The sequence below is a fragment of the Capsicum annuum genome, unplaced genomic scaffold, assembly GCF_002878395.1.
Source record: "Capsicum annuum cultivar UCD-10X-F1 unplaced genomic scaffold, UCD10Xv1.1 ctg3537, whole genome shotgun sequence".
In the NCBI taxonomy this organism is placed as follows: Eukaryota; Viridiplantae; Streptophyta; class Magnoliopsida; order Solanales; family Solanaceae; genus Capsicum; species Capsicum annuum.
In genome coordinates, this window is record NW_025842280.1 from 186,717 (window position 1) to 205,415 (window position 18,699).

General features: G+C 36.0%; 1 protein-coding gene and 1 pseudogene across 1 annotated transcript; both read left to right on the plus strand.

Annotated features, from left to right (window-relative positions):
* The window catches only part of LOC107862030, a 38,969-nt pseudogene extending 27,594 nt beyond the window's left edge, over positions 1 to 11,375 (plus strand).
* A 3,540-nt stretch (positions 11,376 to 14,915) lies between these two features.
* LOC124891436 lies at positions 14,916 to 15,989 on the plus strand. Its single transcript, XM_047403176.1, has 2 exons — positions 14,916 to 15,100; positions 15,374 to 15,989. The coding sequence occupies exons 1-2, from the start codon at positions 14,916 to 14,918 to the stop codon at positions 15,987 to 15,989; spliced, it is 801 nt and encodes a 266-aa protein (XP_047259132.1).
* The last annotated feature ends 2,710 nt before the right edge of the window (positions 15,990 to 18,699 follow it).

Genomic DNA, 18,699 nt, shown 5'->3' on the forward strand with positions numbered 1-18,699 from the left:
GCATAGATTTAGAAAGGGGTTTTGAAATACATGATTTTATTTCACATTATGAATGTTTAATTGTATTGTTATTTTGGTCTTTAGGCCTTTAACCCTTAAATTGATTTACACGTATATGTATATACATGAAAATTTTAGATTGAAGATTGTTTGAGAGCACAACTTATGAAATCCCTCTCTTGTGATGACTTTAAGTTTATGATCTTAAGGTGAAGGATTTGAAATGCATGATTCATGTCTTGAAAATAGTTCACTCAAATACCATATTATTTTGAGCATGATTTAGATATTTAAGAGAGGGAGTTTCTTGATGTAATTATATTTTGTTAAAAGAGAAAGATTTACATGAGATTAAGATCTTTGTTATGACCACCTTGCATGATTGAAAATTTGACAAAGAGAGTTGCATACATGTGTTTACATGAGTTTTAGAGAAAGAGTTCTTTGAAATAATTTATTGATATGGTGGCTTCGAATTTATGTTTTGAAATACAGAGATTATAATATGCTAATAATGGCTCAGAGATGTGACTTGCAAGTCAATGGTATGACGATACCATAAGTATGTATGCCATAACAAAGTATGTTTTCAAAATATATTTTTAGAGAATGTATGTTTTAAAGAGTTAAAACTGGGCTTAAAGAGGGTTAGGTGGTTACTCGAAGAAGGTTTGAGTTCAAGTAACTCTTAGCCTAAAATCGTGATTTGCTGATTTGGGTATATTATTTTTACACTGGCAATGGTCGTAGGGCGTAGCAGAGTCAGAGTCTCCAACATTTGTGGCGCACTTGGGTTGGGGGCTTCCCCGCCGAGTCAATGGTGGATTCCATATATCCCATAGAATTTTAGATTTTTAGGGTATACACCTAGCGCAGAAGTAAAATGAAGAGTGTCACAGAGTTCAGATGATTTTACAGTGTCTTTAAAAAATATCCATGAGATTTCTTACTATCTTATATATTTATGAACTATTTTAAATTTCTCTCATATATGTTGAATATAAACTAGTATTTTGGATCTGCTCTGTGTACCAGTATATCTGTATTGACCCTGTACCTTCTAGGTTCGGAGGCTCAGTCTAAGGGTTCAGCTAATCTGTAGAGTATTCCAGAGAGAAGTGATCGAATCAATGGTGAGCCTTCTATGTTCCAGAAGGTCTGTTATTTCAGATTATGTTATTCCATTGGTTTGGTCTACTGGGGTCCTTGTCCTAGTTTTCAGAATAGTTTTGAGATGTAGTAGAGATTTTGTAGATTGGGTTAGATCTTATTCAGATGTTTTGAATTGTAACTTTCATTCTCATGTCTTGAAACTCAGAGTTAATGACCAAGTTTCCATTTCAGATTGTATTTCCTCATATTCTCTTATTATATGAATGTTGTACATGACTACCAGATAGAGTAGGATGTTCGGGTCTTTATGGTTCGAGATGTTTGTCATGGCCAAGCCCTAGTTCGGGTTGTGACAAACTTGGTATCAGAGAACGGTTAATGGTCCCAGGGTGTCTGCGAAATCGCGTCAGGTAAAATCTTATTTATGGGTGTGTAGCGCGCCATACTTATAAGCAGGAGGCTACTAGGAGTTTAGGAATATTTCTCTTCTTTGTGGTTTAGTTCGTGCTTCAGAGTCTGAGTTTTCCCTTAATCGATGGTCTCTTGTGTTTCAGAAAAACAATCATGCCTCCCCGTCGTACTATTAATCAGGCTCCAGAGATTGATGCTACTCCGTGAGTCCCACCTTCTCAGACCAGCCCACTTAGGGCACCCAGAGCTCCCCGAACGGGGACTAACGTACTCAACCTCACGCGAGAGAGGTATCTAATGTAGAATTCAGACAGTCTATTTACACGCTTTCCTATTTAGTAGCTACACAGACTCAACAATCGAAAGATATCGGGTCTGCATCTACAATTTCTGAGGCTACAAGAGTGGGCCAGTTCATGAGGATGAACCCGCCAAAGTTTACTGGTACCAAGGTAGAAGAGGATCCACAAGACTTTATGGACGAGATGGAGAAGATCTTTAAGGTGATGCATATAGATGAGGTAGAGGAGGTTGAGTTAGCGGCTTACCAGCTCAAGGATATACCGAACCAATGGTATAATGAGTGGGAATATTCAAAGAGTGAGCATGCTGAGCCCACAGTTTGGGTCGAGTTCGTAGAAGCCTTCCTTGATCAACTCTTTCCTCTCGAGCTGAGAGAGGCCAAAGCTGAAGAGTTTATGAATATAAAGTAGTGTAAGATGAGTGTCCATGAGTACACTCTGAGGTTCAACCAACTAGTCCATTATGCTCCAGAAATGACTAGTAACATGAGATCCCGAATGAGGAAATTTACATCTGGCCTTTCAGATGACTTAGTGCGTGAATGTCAGAGAGCAATGTTGAATCGGGACATGGGTTTTGCCAAGCTATCAGTCCACATGCAGCAAGTTGAGTAAAAAAAGAAGAAAATCTCTAAATCTAGGGAGAAGGATAGATAGTAAAGAGAGCCAAAATAGCAGACCAGAGCTACAGTCAGCAGCAAGTGAGAATTGGTGTAACAAATGGCAGAAGAAGAAGAATTGGGATAATGTGCAGTTTGCAGCCAGTGCCCCAGTGACTAGACCCCCAGCCGAACAGCGCACTTAGGATTTTCAGTATAGGAAGGGGCCGAGGATGCAGGGTTCACAGTCTCAAAGAAGTGTAGCTCAGGTCTCTCAGACATACCCGCGCTGTGAGAAATATAGGAGGAATCATCCAAGGAGATGTCAGTTTGGTTCTATGGTGTGTTATTCGTGCGATCAGCTAGGACATATCCAGAGAGAATGTCCATAAATAAAGGGTAATATTGGTGGAGCCAAGTCACAGGCTAATTCTTCTACACCACCACCATCTCAGAAGGGTGCCACTTCAGCTGCCAGAAATGGACGCAACCGGTTGTACGCCTTGACCAATCGCCAAGAGGTAGAGGCCTCACCGAATGTAGTCACTGGTACGTTGCAAATCTTTTCCCGTGATGTTTATGTGCTACTTGATCCTGGGTCTACCCTGTCTTATGTGACTCCTTATGTGGCTGTTGGTTTTAGGTTTAAGCCTGATATAATTGCCAAATCTTTTTCTGTTTCCACTCCAGTGGGAGACTCTGTTGTGGCTAGGAGGGTGTATAAAAATTTTATGGTGACTGTTTGTAGGTGAAATACTAGGACAGACCTTGTAGACTTAGACATGGTTGATTTTGATGCTGTCTTGGGGATGGATTGGCTTCATTCGTATTTTGCCATACTAAATTGTAGAACCTGAAAGGTTACTTCCTCTTTCCTGAATGAACCAATAATAGAATGAGAGGAACATTCTTTAGCACCTAGAAGGAAGTTCATCTCTTGTCTCAGATCCCGTAAACTCATTTCTGAGGGCTGTTTGTATCATCTTATTTGGGTTAAAGATTCGAATACCGAAAGCCCTTCTCTTCAATTCATCCCTGTGGTGAATGAGTTCCCAGAAGTTTTTCCAGATGATCTCCTAGGAATACCACTTGATAGGGAGGTATCATCTCTATTCCGCCATATAAAATGGCTCTTGTAGAATCAAAAGAGTTGAAAGGGAAACTAGAAGATTTTCTAGATGAAGGTTTTATATATCCTAGTGTTTTCCCTGGGGTGCACCTGTACTCTTCATGCAAAAGAAAGATGGTTCCCTGCGTATGTGTATAGATTATCGTCAGCTGAATAAGGTCATTGTTAAAAATAAATATCCTCTTCCTAGAATTGATGATCTTTTTTACCAGCTTCAGGGTGCTAATTATTTTAAAAAATAGACCTTCATTTGGGATACCATCAATTGAAGGTTAGAGATTCAAATATTCCTAAAATAGCTTTTCGAACCCGATACGATCATTATGAATTCTTAGTCATATACTTTGGGTTGACTAATTCCCCTACGGCTTTCATGGACCTTATGAATAGGGTATTTCGCCAGTTTCTAGATTTGTTTGTTATAGTTTTTATTGATGATATTCTAATTTATTCCAAGAGTGAGGAGGACCATGCCAATCACCTCCGAATCATCCTTCAGACTCTCGAAGATTATAAGTTGTATGCTAAATTTTCCAAGTGCAAATTCTGGATTAATGCTATTGCTTTCTTGGGGCATATCGTGTCAAGTGATGGGATTAAGGTTGATCCTCAGAAGATTAAGGCAGTGATAAAATAGCCTAGACCCACGACTCCAATCGATATTCAGAGCTTCTTGGGTTTGACAGGGTATTACAGAAGATTTGTAGAGAGTTTTTCTTCCATAGCTGTACCACTTACTAAGTTGACTCAGAAAAAGGTAAAGTTCGTGTGGTCTGACTCCTGTGAGAATAGTTTTAAGAAGTTAAAAGATAAGTTGACAAATACTCCTATTTTGAATCTTTCGGAAGGTACAAAAGGGTTTATTGTGTACTGTGATGCGTCCTGTGTGAGACTTGGGTGTGTACTTATATAGCATGGTAAAGTGGTGTCTTATGCATCTAGGCAGTTAAAAGTGCATGAGCGAAATTAGCCCACCCATGACTTGGAGTTAGAAGTTGTGGTGTTTGCACTCAAAATATGGAGGCATTATCTTTATGGGGTACATGTTGATATATTTACTGACCACAAGAGTTTGTAGTATGTTTTATCATAGAAAGAATTAAACCTCAGGCAACGACGTTGGTTAGAACTTTTATAGGATCATGACATGAGCCCGCACTACCATTCCGACGCCCTCAGTAGGTTATCTATGGGTATTCTTTTGCATGTTGAAAAGGGAAAAAGGGAGATGGTGTAGGATATTCACCGACTTACAAATCTAGAAGTGTGACTCTTGGATTTCAAAGATGGGGGAGTGGTTGTTCATGAGGTAGCTAAATCTTCCCTTTGTGCTGAAGTTAAAGAGAAGCAGGTTGAAGATCTCATCTTGATGCAGATCAAGAAAGATGTGGGTCAATAGAAGGTAATGTCTTTTGAAATTGGTGGTGATGGAGTTTTGAGATATTAGGGCAGACTATGTGTGCCAGATGTAGACGGGTTACGAAAGAGGATCCTTGATGAAGCTCACACTTCGAGGTATGTTCTTCACCCAGGCTCTACTAAGATGTATCATAATTTGAAAGCTATTTACTGGTGGAATAATATGAAGCGTGATGTGGCTAATTTTATTGCCAAGTGTTTGAATTGTCAACAAGTAAAAGTAGAGCATATGAGGCTAGGTGGTACTTCCTAAGAGATAGACTTGCCTTTGTAGAAATAAGAGATGATCAATATGGACTTCATCATGGGACTTCCGAGGTTCGGAAGCCAGTATGATTCAATTTGGGTGATTGTTGATCGACTGACCAAGTCAACCCACTTTTTTCCCGTTAGAACTAACTATTCGGAAGATGACTATGCCAAGATGTACATTGAGGAGATAGTCTGTTTGCATGGAGCACCTGTATCCATTATATCTGACTGAGGTACGCAATTATCTTCGTATTTTTGGAGGTATTTTCAGAGGGGTTTAGGTACCCAAGTGAACCTAAGTAATGCATTCCACCCTCAGACTAATACGCAACCTGAGTGCACTATTTAGACTCTTGAGGATATGTTAAGGGCCTACATAATTGACTTTAAGGGGGCTTGGGTTGATCACTTACCATTGATAGAGTTCGCATATAATAACAGTTACCATGCCAGTATTAAGATGGCTCTTTTTAAGGTATTGTATGGAAGAAGATGTAGGTTGCCAATACGGTGGTATGAAGTGGGTGAGACTCAATTGTTTGGGCCTGATCTTGTTCATCAGGCAATGGAGGACATGAAAATTATTAGAGAATGACTTAAGACAACCCAGAGTTGATAGAAGTCCTACGCCAATGTTAGGAGAAGATACTTAGAGTTTGAGGTTGGTGATTGGGTGCTTCTCAAAGTTTCTCCTATGAAGAGAGTCATGCATTTCGAAAAGAGAGGTAAGTTGACTCCTCGCTATATAGGGCCATACCAAATTTCGAAAAGAGAGGTAAGTTGAGTCCTCGCTATAACACCCCACAAAAATCATTTGTGAGTTAGCTCGTGGTAACTTGCTCTTAGAGTTAAATGACTAGAATTGTGTTAAAGAAACTTAGTCTCAATTTGAATTCCAAAGTGAGTAAATTTTAGACCATATATAATTTCCCTAATTTTGAATTTTTATCATGTCGGAAATTGAATGAGCTTTCTGTTGATATAAGATTCACCCAAATCTGATACTCGGGCAAAAAGTTATGGCTAATTTAAGTTCTAGTCGTAAAACACTATCATTTTGGTGCTTGGCGCATCGCGGAGGGGGCCTGTTTAGAAATTGTCAAATTCCAGTAGCATAGAGCGATCGTTGTGCATCGCGCTGAAGTTTCAGGTCCCAACCATTAGGACAACGTGATGGCTCCGCGTCGCGGTGACCTTAAGAATCTCACTAGTCAATTTCCAGTGAGCCACCATGATTGTGGCGCGTCGCGGTGGCCCATGAAATCGGGCTCCTAGTTATATTTTTATTCCGCCTCATTAAGGGTATATTGGGTATTTTCCACCCCTTATCAGCCTAAACACGGAATTTAATCCCAAAGACACCAAAATACATTCACAATCATCCAAATTACTCAAGAACACTCTCTAGGGTTTCAAACTAAAAACCCAAATAACTCAAGATTTAACCGTGGGTTTTCAAGATTGATTGAAGATTTGGAATCCCCAAATCGTAGGCTTCAAGAATCATTCATCAAATTCCTAAATTGAGGTATGTGGGGTTTATCCTAAAAACTACATGGGCTTGTAAACACTAGAACATGATTTTAAGGTTATCATGCATAAATTTAGAAAGGGATTTTGAAATACATGATTTTATTTCGCATTATGAATGTTTAATTGTATTATTGATTTGGTCTTTAGGCCTTTATCCCTTAAATTGATTTACACGTATATGTATATGTATCAAAAATTTAGTTTGAAATTGTTTGAGAGCACAACTTATGAAATCCCTCTCTTGTGATGACTTTAAGTTTATGATCTTAAGGTGAAGGATTTGAAATGCATGATTTATGACTTGAAAATAGTTTACTCAAATGCCATATTATTTTGAGCATGATTTAGAGATTTAAGAGAGAGAGTTTCTTGAAGTAATTATATTTTGTTAAAAGAGAAAGATTTGCATGAGATTAAGAGCTTTGACATGACCACCTTGCATCATTGAAAATTTGACAAAGAGAGTTGCATACATGTGTTTACATGAGTTTTAGAGAAAGAGTTCTTTGAAATGATTTATTGATATGGTGGTCCCGAATTTATGTTTTAAAATACAAAGATTGTAATATACTAATAATGGCTCAGAGATGTGACTTGCAAGTTAATGGTATGACGATACCATAAGTACGTATGCCATAATAGAGTATGTTTTCAAAATATATTTTCAGAGAATGCATGTTTTAAAAAGTTAAAACTGGGCTTAAAGAGGGTTAGGTGGTTACCCGAAGAAGGTTTGAGTTTAAGTAACTCTTAGCCTAAAACCGTGATTTGCCGATCCGAGTATATTATTTTTACGCTGACGACAGCCGTGTGGCGTAGCAAAGTCAGAGACTCCAACCCTTGCGGCACACTTGGATTGGGGGCTTCCCCGCCGAGTCAATGGCGGATTCCATATATCCCATGGAATTTTAGATTTTTAGGGTATACCACCTAGCGTAGAAGTAAAATGAAGAGTGTCACAGAGTTCAGATGATTTTACAGAGTCTTTCGAAAATGCCCATGAGATTTTTTACTATCGGGAGTTAATTATATATCTCGATGAACTCAAAATAGAAAAAAAAAATATCGAAAGTTAATTATGTATCTTTACAAAGGAAAAATGTAATCTTCATCTGATGTATTATGTATCTAGAAAGACTCAAAATTGAAGAAAAAAAATATCAGGATCTACTTATGTATCTTTACAAAGGAAACAATGTATCTTCGTTGGATGTATTAGAAGCTAATTATGTATTTCAACAAATTCAAAATTGAAATTTTTAATAATTACGCAAAATATAAAAAACTATCGAGATTTATGTTATTTGTCAATTAATTATTACAAACCATTTATTTCCCCATGTGTTGTTTGACATTTTCTCCCTTTGAACACCAAAATTTTTGGAAAATATAATCACCACAAAAAGTCAAGTCATTGGTCATGATAATGAGAAAATTCTTTATATATGTCACACGTAATGATAGTAATTTTTTATTTATTGATTATACGATGTAATTTATTTGAAATATTTACTTGTAACTTGTACGAAGAAGTTATCTTGAAATCAAATAAAAGGGCACGAAAAAGTCATCCGATAATTCTAACGCAGTTAGAAATATGCATCTTAGTAATCGACATTCTAGAAGCAACGAATTTTTCCTTTTTATTAAGTTAGCGTGGCTCTTGTGTCAAGTGAAAATCAGAGATGAAGCGCCATAAAATGTTTAAACTAATACTTCTAATATAAAAATAAATATATAAGAAAAACCAGTAGATGCAGTAACTCTATATTCATAACTTTAATATATAATGCATTCGCCATTCGTTCAGTGCTAAAAAATTTAAAAATTGAAACTCATACAATATATGAAACTAATTCTTCTATTTATTTTTAAAAGTCAATCTCCTTGAAACGTTTACTTGTAAGTATATGTTTATGAACTGTTTTAAATTGCTCTTAAATATGTTGAATATAAACTAGTATTTTGGATCTGCTCTACGTACCAGTACATCTGTATTGGCACCCTACTTCCCAGGTTCGGAGGCTCAGTCCAAGGGTCCGGCTAATCAGTAGAGTATTCCATAGAGAAGTGATCGGATCAGTGGTGAGCCTTCTTTGTTCCAGATGACCTGTTATTTCAGATTATGTCATTCCGTTGGTTTCGTCTACTCGGGTCCTTGTCCAGTTTTCAGAATGGTTTTGAGATATAGTAGAGATTTTGCAGACTGGGTCAGATCTTATTCAGATGTTTTGAATTGTAACTTTCATTCTCATGTCTTGAAACTCAGAGTTAATGATCATGTTTCCGTATCAGATCGTATTTCCGCATATTCTCTTATTATATGAATGTTGTGCATGACTACCAGATAGAGTAGGATGTTCGGGCCTTCATGGTTCGGGATGTCCGTCATGGCCAGGCCCTAGTTCGGACCTTGACAGTATCTAAACATTTATGAGAAAATGCCAAATGCTAATCCTCTTTCGCATGAGCTTGCTAAGTTGGACTTCAACATTGTTCAAGCAACATACCAACAAGATTTAAGAGATCTACCAAGGTGAGATATGTATAAATTTATACTTCCATTGACATGTTTAATACCACAAAATTAAAAGACATTTTTGGTACATATTCAATATCTTTATAGTATTAGCTCTCAAGATTTCAAGTATTCCTTACTTTCTTAAATTCTGTGTCACATCAAAACAGGACAACCAAATTGAAACAAACAAAATTACTACTTATATTATGTGAGAGTTAGCGAATTAGTACCCAATAATTAGAGTATGATTCCATTTGGACATATAATGTTTTACTTTTGCAACCGTTTCTTCAAATTAAATGCATGTCCAACATTTTTTTCATGTAATTAAGGAGGTGGAAGAGCTCATGCCTGGCAGAAAAATTGCCATTTGTAAGGGATAGAATTGTTTAAGCTTTCTTATGGTCAGTGGGGACAATATTTGAGCCTCAACACAGCTACACTCGAAAAATGTTGGCAAAAGTGATTGATTTTGTTACTTTAATAGATGATATTTATGATGTCTATGGCATACTTGATGAGTTGGAACTCTTCACTCATGCTGTTGAAAGGTCTGTTACTTGAGCCTTTACCAAATTAAAAGCTTTATGTTTAGTAAAGAAAAATTATAGTTACGCGCTATGAACTCTAAGTACTTTTTTTTTTTTTAAAAAAAAAATACTAACTTTTAATCCGTGGATTTTCAATTCTCTAAAAATTAGTACTACTAAATTCACTCTTTATTAACAATCTCACAACGTAAAAAAGTACTATAAGCCATCATAATAGTTAATAATTCAAAAACATTTAACTATTAATCAAAGAAAAACTCTTTAATTTGTTATTCAAAATTTGAACATCGCCACATTAAATTTTGATACCTATTTATTCTTTTTCTTCATTTGATTCTTAAATAAAATATACTGTGTGGCTATTTTCAGGATGTAGGTAAAAACAATAGATCAACTTCCAGATTAAATGAAAGTATGTTATCTTGCACTCTACAACCATATCACAGATATTGCATACGATGTTCTCAAAGAGCAAGGGATCAACATCATACCCTACCTTAAAAACGCAGTAAAAACTCTTCTTTTTACGTTTTATCAATTTCCCTGTTTTCATCTCTAATTTCTATATAGAAAGAGAGGCAAATGTACTCCTCAATGTTGGGTTTTAGAGCGAACACATTCTTCATTGTAAAAATGATGCTCATATACCGCGGTGTCTAACAAATGGTGTATATTTACCATTTGTTAGATGACATATATGCACCAATTTTTTGGGGTATATTCACTTCAATCGTAAAGTAAAGGAGTATATTTTTCTCTTTTCACTTCTCTCTCTATACACATATATTTGATACATGCATACATGTTATTAACTAGTGGGTAGACATGTGCAAAGCTTTCGTAAGAGAAGCAAGATGGTACTGCAACAAATATACGCCAAGTCTGGAAGAATACATGGATAATGCATGGATTTCAGTTGGAATTGCAGTGATATTACTCAATGCATTCTTCTGTGTCACAAATCCAATTACCAAAGAGGCATTAGAACCGTAGGCAACTATCCTGACATAATTCGTTGGTCAGCTACGATTATTCGTCTTGCCGATGATTTAGGGACATCATCGCTATGTTTTTAATCCTTATAACTTGTACTCCCTCTGTCTCAAAATATTTGTCACAATTATTCTATCAGTTCTGAAATTTCTGTATTATAGATGAGAGCAAATTGTTTACCTTACTTTATTGGAGCAACCAATTCCATTTTTTTACGGGCATTTAAATGTAATTGTTCTTATTTCAGTATGAAATGGAAAGAGGTGATGTTCCCAAGTCAATTCAATGTTTCATGAACAAACATAAGGGTGTTTCTGAAGAAGAAGCAAGAGAACACATCAATAGTATGATAAAGGAGACATGGAAACTGATCAATACAACTCAATGGGATAATTCGTTATTCTCCAACACATTCATTGGATGTGCAATAAATATTGCAAGAGCGGGACAGACCGTTTACCATCATGGAGATGCCATGGAATTCAAAATTCTGAGATTAAAAATTGCGTTTCTGAATTATTTTTTCAGCCCATTAGAATTTCAATTCCATAAAGTCCTACTGTTTGGTTTTTATATATGTATAGTTATAATGAGTCTTATAGTATCTTCTTTAGAAAAAAATAAAATACACACTGTAAAAATATCGATGGAAGGGCCACAACAACAATATTTTACGATTCTTTTTTTTTCATATGCGCTAGCGTAACTTTTATTTTCTCCCTCTTTTTGTTAGCTGGATAACAAGTGCTTCTATTAAACTGTACACATACAAATTCTCGAGAGAATCCTGGAAACAATCAGCATCCATAGCTGATATTTGAGAGAAAACATAGAAAGCAATTGAGAGGATGAATTGGAGAAATGGAAACAATTCTAATTTCCTTTTAAGTATAGTAGGCTATACAAAAGTCCTAAGCTAAGATGACAAGTGTATTTAGCCTGTCATTTCGTCTGAAAATATCTATCCAATCAAGAGAAAATATCATAACTAACTAATCTCTCTCAGCTAACTAACTAGGGATAGTTCGATATTTAGACACTTTGAAAAACTTATTTTTACATTTAGTCACAAGTCTTGGAAAATTAGGTGTTTAGACACATTTATTGTTAGGGTTTTTACTCTGATTTTCTTACCATATTTAAGTTTTATTTTTTCTTAGAAGGAAAATAAAAGTTACCATAATTACTTTTACTTTTTCTGAAAGAAAAAAATACAATTCTTTTCCATATTTGGCTAACCTCTTTCTTGGAGGAAAGGTTTTGGACATCTATAAATAGAAGAACCCCCTTCTCATACAATAACACAATAACATCCACAATGTAGTCGTTAAAAGAATCTAGTTTAGGGGGAGATTTCTCCAATAGATTTATGCTTTTTCATAGGTTTTATTTTATTTTAATATTGTTCTTAATATGTAGGTCGTTTGACCGAATCATATTAATAATATGTCTTTTTAATATATGTTTTTATTTGTCATCTGAATTATCACCGTTGGTTTGCAAACTTTAAGCTTCCGCATGACTCCCTCTCGATTTCGAACACAACAAATGGTATCAGAGCTTACGGTTCAATGGTCCAATGGTGTGGTGAGACAGGATTAAATAGGTTCAAAGCGGTTTCAAAATCAAGTTGCAACAATTTGGGCGATAATGAAGATTTTTGTCGAACTACATGTGGAGAACAAGTTTCAACCATATTTTCAACAAGCCTGCTGCTGCATCTTTAAAAATGAAAATAAAATATTACTTTTAAACCAATTTTTAACCATGATATTTTAAACCTTATTTTTAACCATGGCAAGCAACAGTTATGAAGATTATATCAAGAACGAAGTTCATGCACATGATATGAAGAGAAGACGGATCAAGTAAAAAAAATCAAGCCAAAAAGGGGAGATTTGTTAGGGTTTTTGCCCTAATTTTCTTACCATATTTAAGTTTTATTTTTTCTTAGAAGGAAAATATAAGTTACCATAATTACTTTTACTTTTCCTTAAAGAAAAAAAATATAATTCTTTTCCATATTTGGCTAACCTCTTTCTTGGAAGAAAGGTTTTGAACATCTATAAATAGAAGAGTCCCCTTCTCATACAATAACACAATAACATCCACAATGTAGTCGTTAAAAGAGTCTAGTTTAGGGGGAGATTTCTTCCATAGGTTTATGTTTTTTCATAGATTTTATTCCTTTTTAATATTGTTCTTATTATGTAGGTCGTTTGACCGAATCATATTAATAATATGTCTTTTTAATATATGTTTTTATTTGTCATCTAAATTATCACCGTTGGTTTGCAAACTTTAAGCTTCTGCATGACGCCCTCTCGATTTCAAACCCAACATTTATGACATCATCCATTCTTACATACAAACCTACCACACGAGTTTTAAACTTTACACTTTAGTCCCCTACCTCATCCATTTAATATTTAATATTTTTCACCTTTTTTTATATTTCAACCATTTTTTCATATTTCTAATTTTAATTTAGAAAATTGTCCAAGAAGGCACCAATAGAAGCTCCCCTTTTCACCAATAATTTTTGATTCCGATCATTTTTTCGGCCACTTTTTCGATGAAAAATTGTTTATCACAACTGAAAATATCCATTCTTCATCATTGCCTCCATTGTTGTTCCATCCTTTTTGAAAAAAAAAGTCCAAAATAAATAATTTTCACCATTTCTACTAGCTCAAAAAGCTTTCCAAATCTGCTCAATACCTCGTCATTAGATATATTTCAGTAGTTTAGAAGTCCTAGACATACATTTTTCCATCCCAGAGCTAGCTGGGCAACAATTATATCAAAAAATCAGTCGATTCGCATCGTTGTACTAACATATTCATACCAGTGATCGACCAATCATCGACCATCTATAGACTTAAAATTTATTCTATTATCGATTTGTGTGGTCTATTATGGTAGTAGCAAAGGTAGTTGTCATGGATGGTAATTATATGGGTGCGTGGGAGGAGGGTTCCAACTGTTGGAGGTGGAAATCAGCTATAAAGGAGACAGTGCCCATCTCGCTGCATCACAAGGGATCGTACGACGACATGGTTCGAAGTGTAATTGAGAGCGGAGAATTAAAATGCGAGCCAAAGAACATTATGATTAGCTATGTAATGAATGGGCGGGGTAAAATACATCCCACATTCATAAATAATGATCGTCATGTGTCGTTATACAAGTTAGATGTCGTTGCTGATGGATCTAGGCCATTATTGAGAATAAATATCGTTCCGGGGTCTTTGATAATACTGCCACCACAACCGACAATTGACGAATATGATTTATTTGAAGATGAGAGTTTTGATACTCATCCAATGGATTTGGAAGATGATTCAATGGAATTGAAAGATCCAATCCTCTCTGAAGAAGGGAGAGAAGAGTGCAAATTGGGAGCACAAACCAACCACACCTTCTCTGATGGAACTACTTTTCAGGTAAATCAAATATTTAGCAATAAAAAAGAGCTAAAATTGTTGCTGAACGTAGCAGTTGTGAGAAATTCTTTTGATTATGCTATGTTGAAGAGCTGCAGTAAATTTCTCAAGGTGAAATGTATTTGTCCTAGCTGCAGGTGGATGTTACGAGCGAAGAAGTATGAATACACAGACAGATTCGTCATCTATAAATATGTCATTGATCACAGTTGTGGCGTCGAATACGCCACCCGCTGCCATAGAAAAATCATATCTAAAGTCATTGCATCACTATGTATGAACATATATAGCGAAGAAAAGGATCCGGACACTAGCGAGACTCGGAAGATCATTTTCAAGAACTTAAAAAGTAGACCAAGCTATTGGAAATGTTGGCGGGGGGTGTGATTGCCAAGGAAATAGTTTGAGGGACAGCGGAGCACGGGTATTCCTGCTTGCCCGCTTTTTCGTACATTATTGACGCTGTTAATGTTGGCACTACCTATTCCATCATGGTGAACAAGGTCGATTGTAGGTTTATATACTACTTTTTATCGTTAGGACCTTACATTAGGGGATTTGCCCACATGAAGAAGGTTATTGCAGCGACGACACTCATTTATACGGCAAGTACGAGGGCGTGCTGTAAAGTGCGGTTGCACAGGATATGGAGAACCATATTTATCCCATTGCCTTTTGCGTCATTGACAAGGAGAACGATGCATCTTGGATGTTCTTCTTTGAGAAGATGAAGTCTATTGTGGTCGATGGATCAAATTTATGCTTTATCTCCGATAGGCACAAAAGAATCACCAATGGCATCACGAAGGCGTATAACCATGCTCATCATGGGTACTGCATGAGGCACCTAGGTGAAAATCTCCTGGTAAATCATCACTGCGGAGAACACCTCTATCTATTCTATAATATGGCAAAGACATACTCTCCCGAGGAGTTTAGTGACCATTTTGTGGAATTCAACAACTACTGTTTCGAGGCAACCTTTTTCCTCGAGCATGAGGTTGGTTTTGAGAAATAGAGCAGGGCATATTTCCCTGACAATAGGTTTGACGTGATGACCTCAAATATTGCCGAGTTGGTGAATGCTATGTTGATTGACTAAAGGGAGTACCCCGTGGCATCCATATTCAATTCGATTGCCAAGAGGTTTGATGAAATATTCAGAGAGAGGCATGCCTACGGCCTTAAATGTAAGGATAATAAATTTGTTTTGGCCGCCGAAAAGATCTTAAGAGACAATATGAGTGAGGGCGAATCCTTCTATATGGAGAACATAAGCGGGGATGACAGGCAATACACTGTTTTTGGAAGTGGCTGTACGGCCAAAGTTGACCTACTGGAAAGGTCGTGTTCTTGCAGGAAGTTTGACCTGGTCAAAATACCATGCGTTCATGCGATGGCTGATTTGCGATCGAAGCATGGTGAAGATTATGGCTTGAGAGTCTATGATTACTCTTTGCCTCTGTATAAAGTGGAAGAGTACCTCCTTGTGTATTCGAAATCAATTAATGTTGTCCCTTTGGAGTCCAAATGGCGCGTGCCACAAGAATTGCTAGACGTGAAAATTATTCCACCTCTCGTGGTCACCAAGCTCGAAAGGAAGAAAATAAAATGTGTTAAAGGCGTGGACGAGACTTTCAAGTCAAAGAGAAGGAACAAGTGTTCACTGTGCAAGAGACCCGGGCACGAAAGAACCACTTGTAAGAAAAATAAATCGTAGTTAGTCTTGCATGAATTTGTGCTTTTGTAAGTCATGGCAGTGTATATATTTTGACAACCCTTCAGTTGTCTGATTAATGCCAGATTTATCGACTGCACTCTTAGTCTATTATCGATCTTTTTAAAGTATTGCATATATTATGTGTCCGGTCTATTTATTTTATTCTTTATTTAACACATGGTTTATATCGATCCTAAATAAGGTCTATTAAAAACCCTAAATATTCAAAAGGACAGATGCGAGCAGTCGAGCATTTATTACACATCAAAAAAGTTGTTGCACGTCTAATCAGACTTTGCGTCGATTGGGTATATGCTACCTCTCTTCGATTTCCACCATTCACACGTCTACCAACGAAAGGGCGGAAAGACCAAAGGGTTCTATTTTGATCTATATAAACACCCATCTACAGCACCCAAAATTCATCTTCATCAACTCAAAATTAGATTAAATCGACGACAAGATGCCAGACATTTCTTTAAGACCCAAAAAGAGGATCAACCGTAACTACTACCTTCTCCTCCTCCGTAACGACTTCAACCGCCTCTTTTATGGACTGGGGCAGGACAAGGAGCATGTCCACTGTGAACTCCGGCGGATTGCCCATTTTTTAAGAGGGATTGTGGAGCGGCTCAACATAGAGCCGGAGGAGATGATTACCCCCCACTATCCCCTTAGTTTTAAGTTTTTATGTCTTTTTTTTCTTTGTTTTAATGTCATTGCAATGGGAAGCTTTCATATTTAGGTTTATGTTAGATGAAAGCTTTTATATTTTTGCACTTTTTGTTTGGGTTTTTCTGTAAATATGGGTCTACCATTGCAATGATGAATTAAATAATGAAATATGTTGTTTTTTTCTGTATCTATCTTCCTTTAAATTTCTACAATTTTAGCCTCGTTTAAATTTTTGTGCAATTTCGTCTGTTTGAACATGAATCAAACAGTTGTGAATTAATGGAAAATTATTTTTTGTTTCCTGCATTTTGTGGCACTGTAATTCTTGTTTAGTTTTTGTTTAATTCTTGTTTAGTTTTTGTTTCTGGTTTAATTCTTGTTTCCTGCATTTTTTTGTACTGTAATTTTACCATTTTTGTCCTTTTTACAATTTTTGCGTGAGATCAAGGTAGAAGATGAACGGGACAGTTGTCAGACGTTTAGGCTAATTCATATACGTCAATGGAAAGCTAATCTGATCTATCCACGATTATGTTAATTCATACAAAATTAAATGTATGATCGATGAAGTTTATTCGATACTTATCTCAATGTCTATGCTCGACATAATAAATAATCGATGCATTAAATAATACCAGTCCATCGATTGTATTCAGTAAATGTCATAGACTGTAAGCCTTGTCAATGATATACAGTATTGATTTATTGCCATTAGTAGCATATTTGAAAAAAACAGAAATAATTAATCAATAAAATAATAAATAATTAGATTTGATACAATTAAAGAAGCTTGAACAAGTCATGTGATAGTATGAGAGTCTGAATAAATTGGATGAGGTGATCAATGATGTGTGAGGATGAGTAGTGGATGAACAAATGAATTCCTCACAACATACTTCTCCTTTGTTGAACATTGCCCTAAGGATGTTGGTTATTCAACCACAACTCATCACCTTACATCTTGTTTCAGCACTTTCAGTTTATGTGGACTTTCATACGATCACATGACTTGTTTAGGCTCGTTCGATTGCATAAAATTCAATTACTTATTATTTTGTTAATTAAATAATCCTTTTCAAAATATATGCTAGTCATGGTTTATAAATGTGCGTCATAGTCTAGTTAATGTATTAATGAAGTTGTACTAAATCTATGCTAGACTAGGATTAGTTTTGTACTCGACCTAATATAGTCTATAATAGACTCGTAACTACCTCCATAAATAAATAACTAGAGTATGATATTTATTCATAGACCATAACTAGCACATATTTTGAGAAGGATTAATTAATTAATAGAATAATCAATAATTGAATTTTATGCAATCGAATGAGCCTAGCGGAAGCTTTAGCGCACCGGACTGCCCTTTTTTGTTGCCAAAATCAATAGAGGATGTGCAGACTGCAGTACCAGAAAAATTCAATAAGCCAACACCATTATCTGTAGCATTTTCTTCCACTACTGTGTTGGTAGTTAAATTTGGTGCAAAAGACTCATAAGTTGCCCATGTTAATCCTTTGAAATGCTGGAATTTGATTAGCCACCAATTTGTGATTGATCCTTCTCACAAGAATAGATTATGTCATTTGTCATGCCATGCACATTAGCCATAACTCTTTTACCCTTGGAGTTATGAAAGTTAAAATCATTGTTATTTTTGTAACTCTGATTGTAGTTGTTGTAGGATCTTGGCTTGGAAATTTGGTTAGTATGCTTTTTGGATTGCCATGTAGTTTATAAAAACTATCTTTGGTATCACCTAGAATCTAGCGAAAGTCACAAACTATGCAGTTTCTACTACTGCTACTACCAATATAATAGTTACCACCTGCATGATTGTTGGTTCCTCTAGAATGGCTACTGCTACTGGCATAGTTTTTACTACCACCGGAACAACTATTGTTACGAAAATTTGTTAGAAATGATCGACCTATTGAGTTCTTTCTAGGAATGTAGGCATTAACATTCAAAGAGGTTGATTCCATTGCAATGTGACTAGTAAGCTTGAATTCTCTTTGTTTTTCCTCTTGGATTA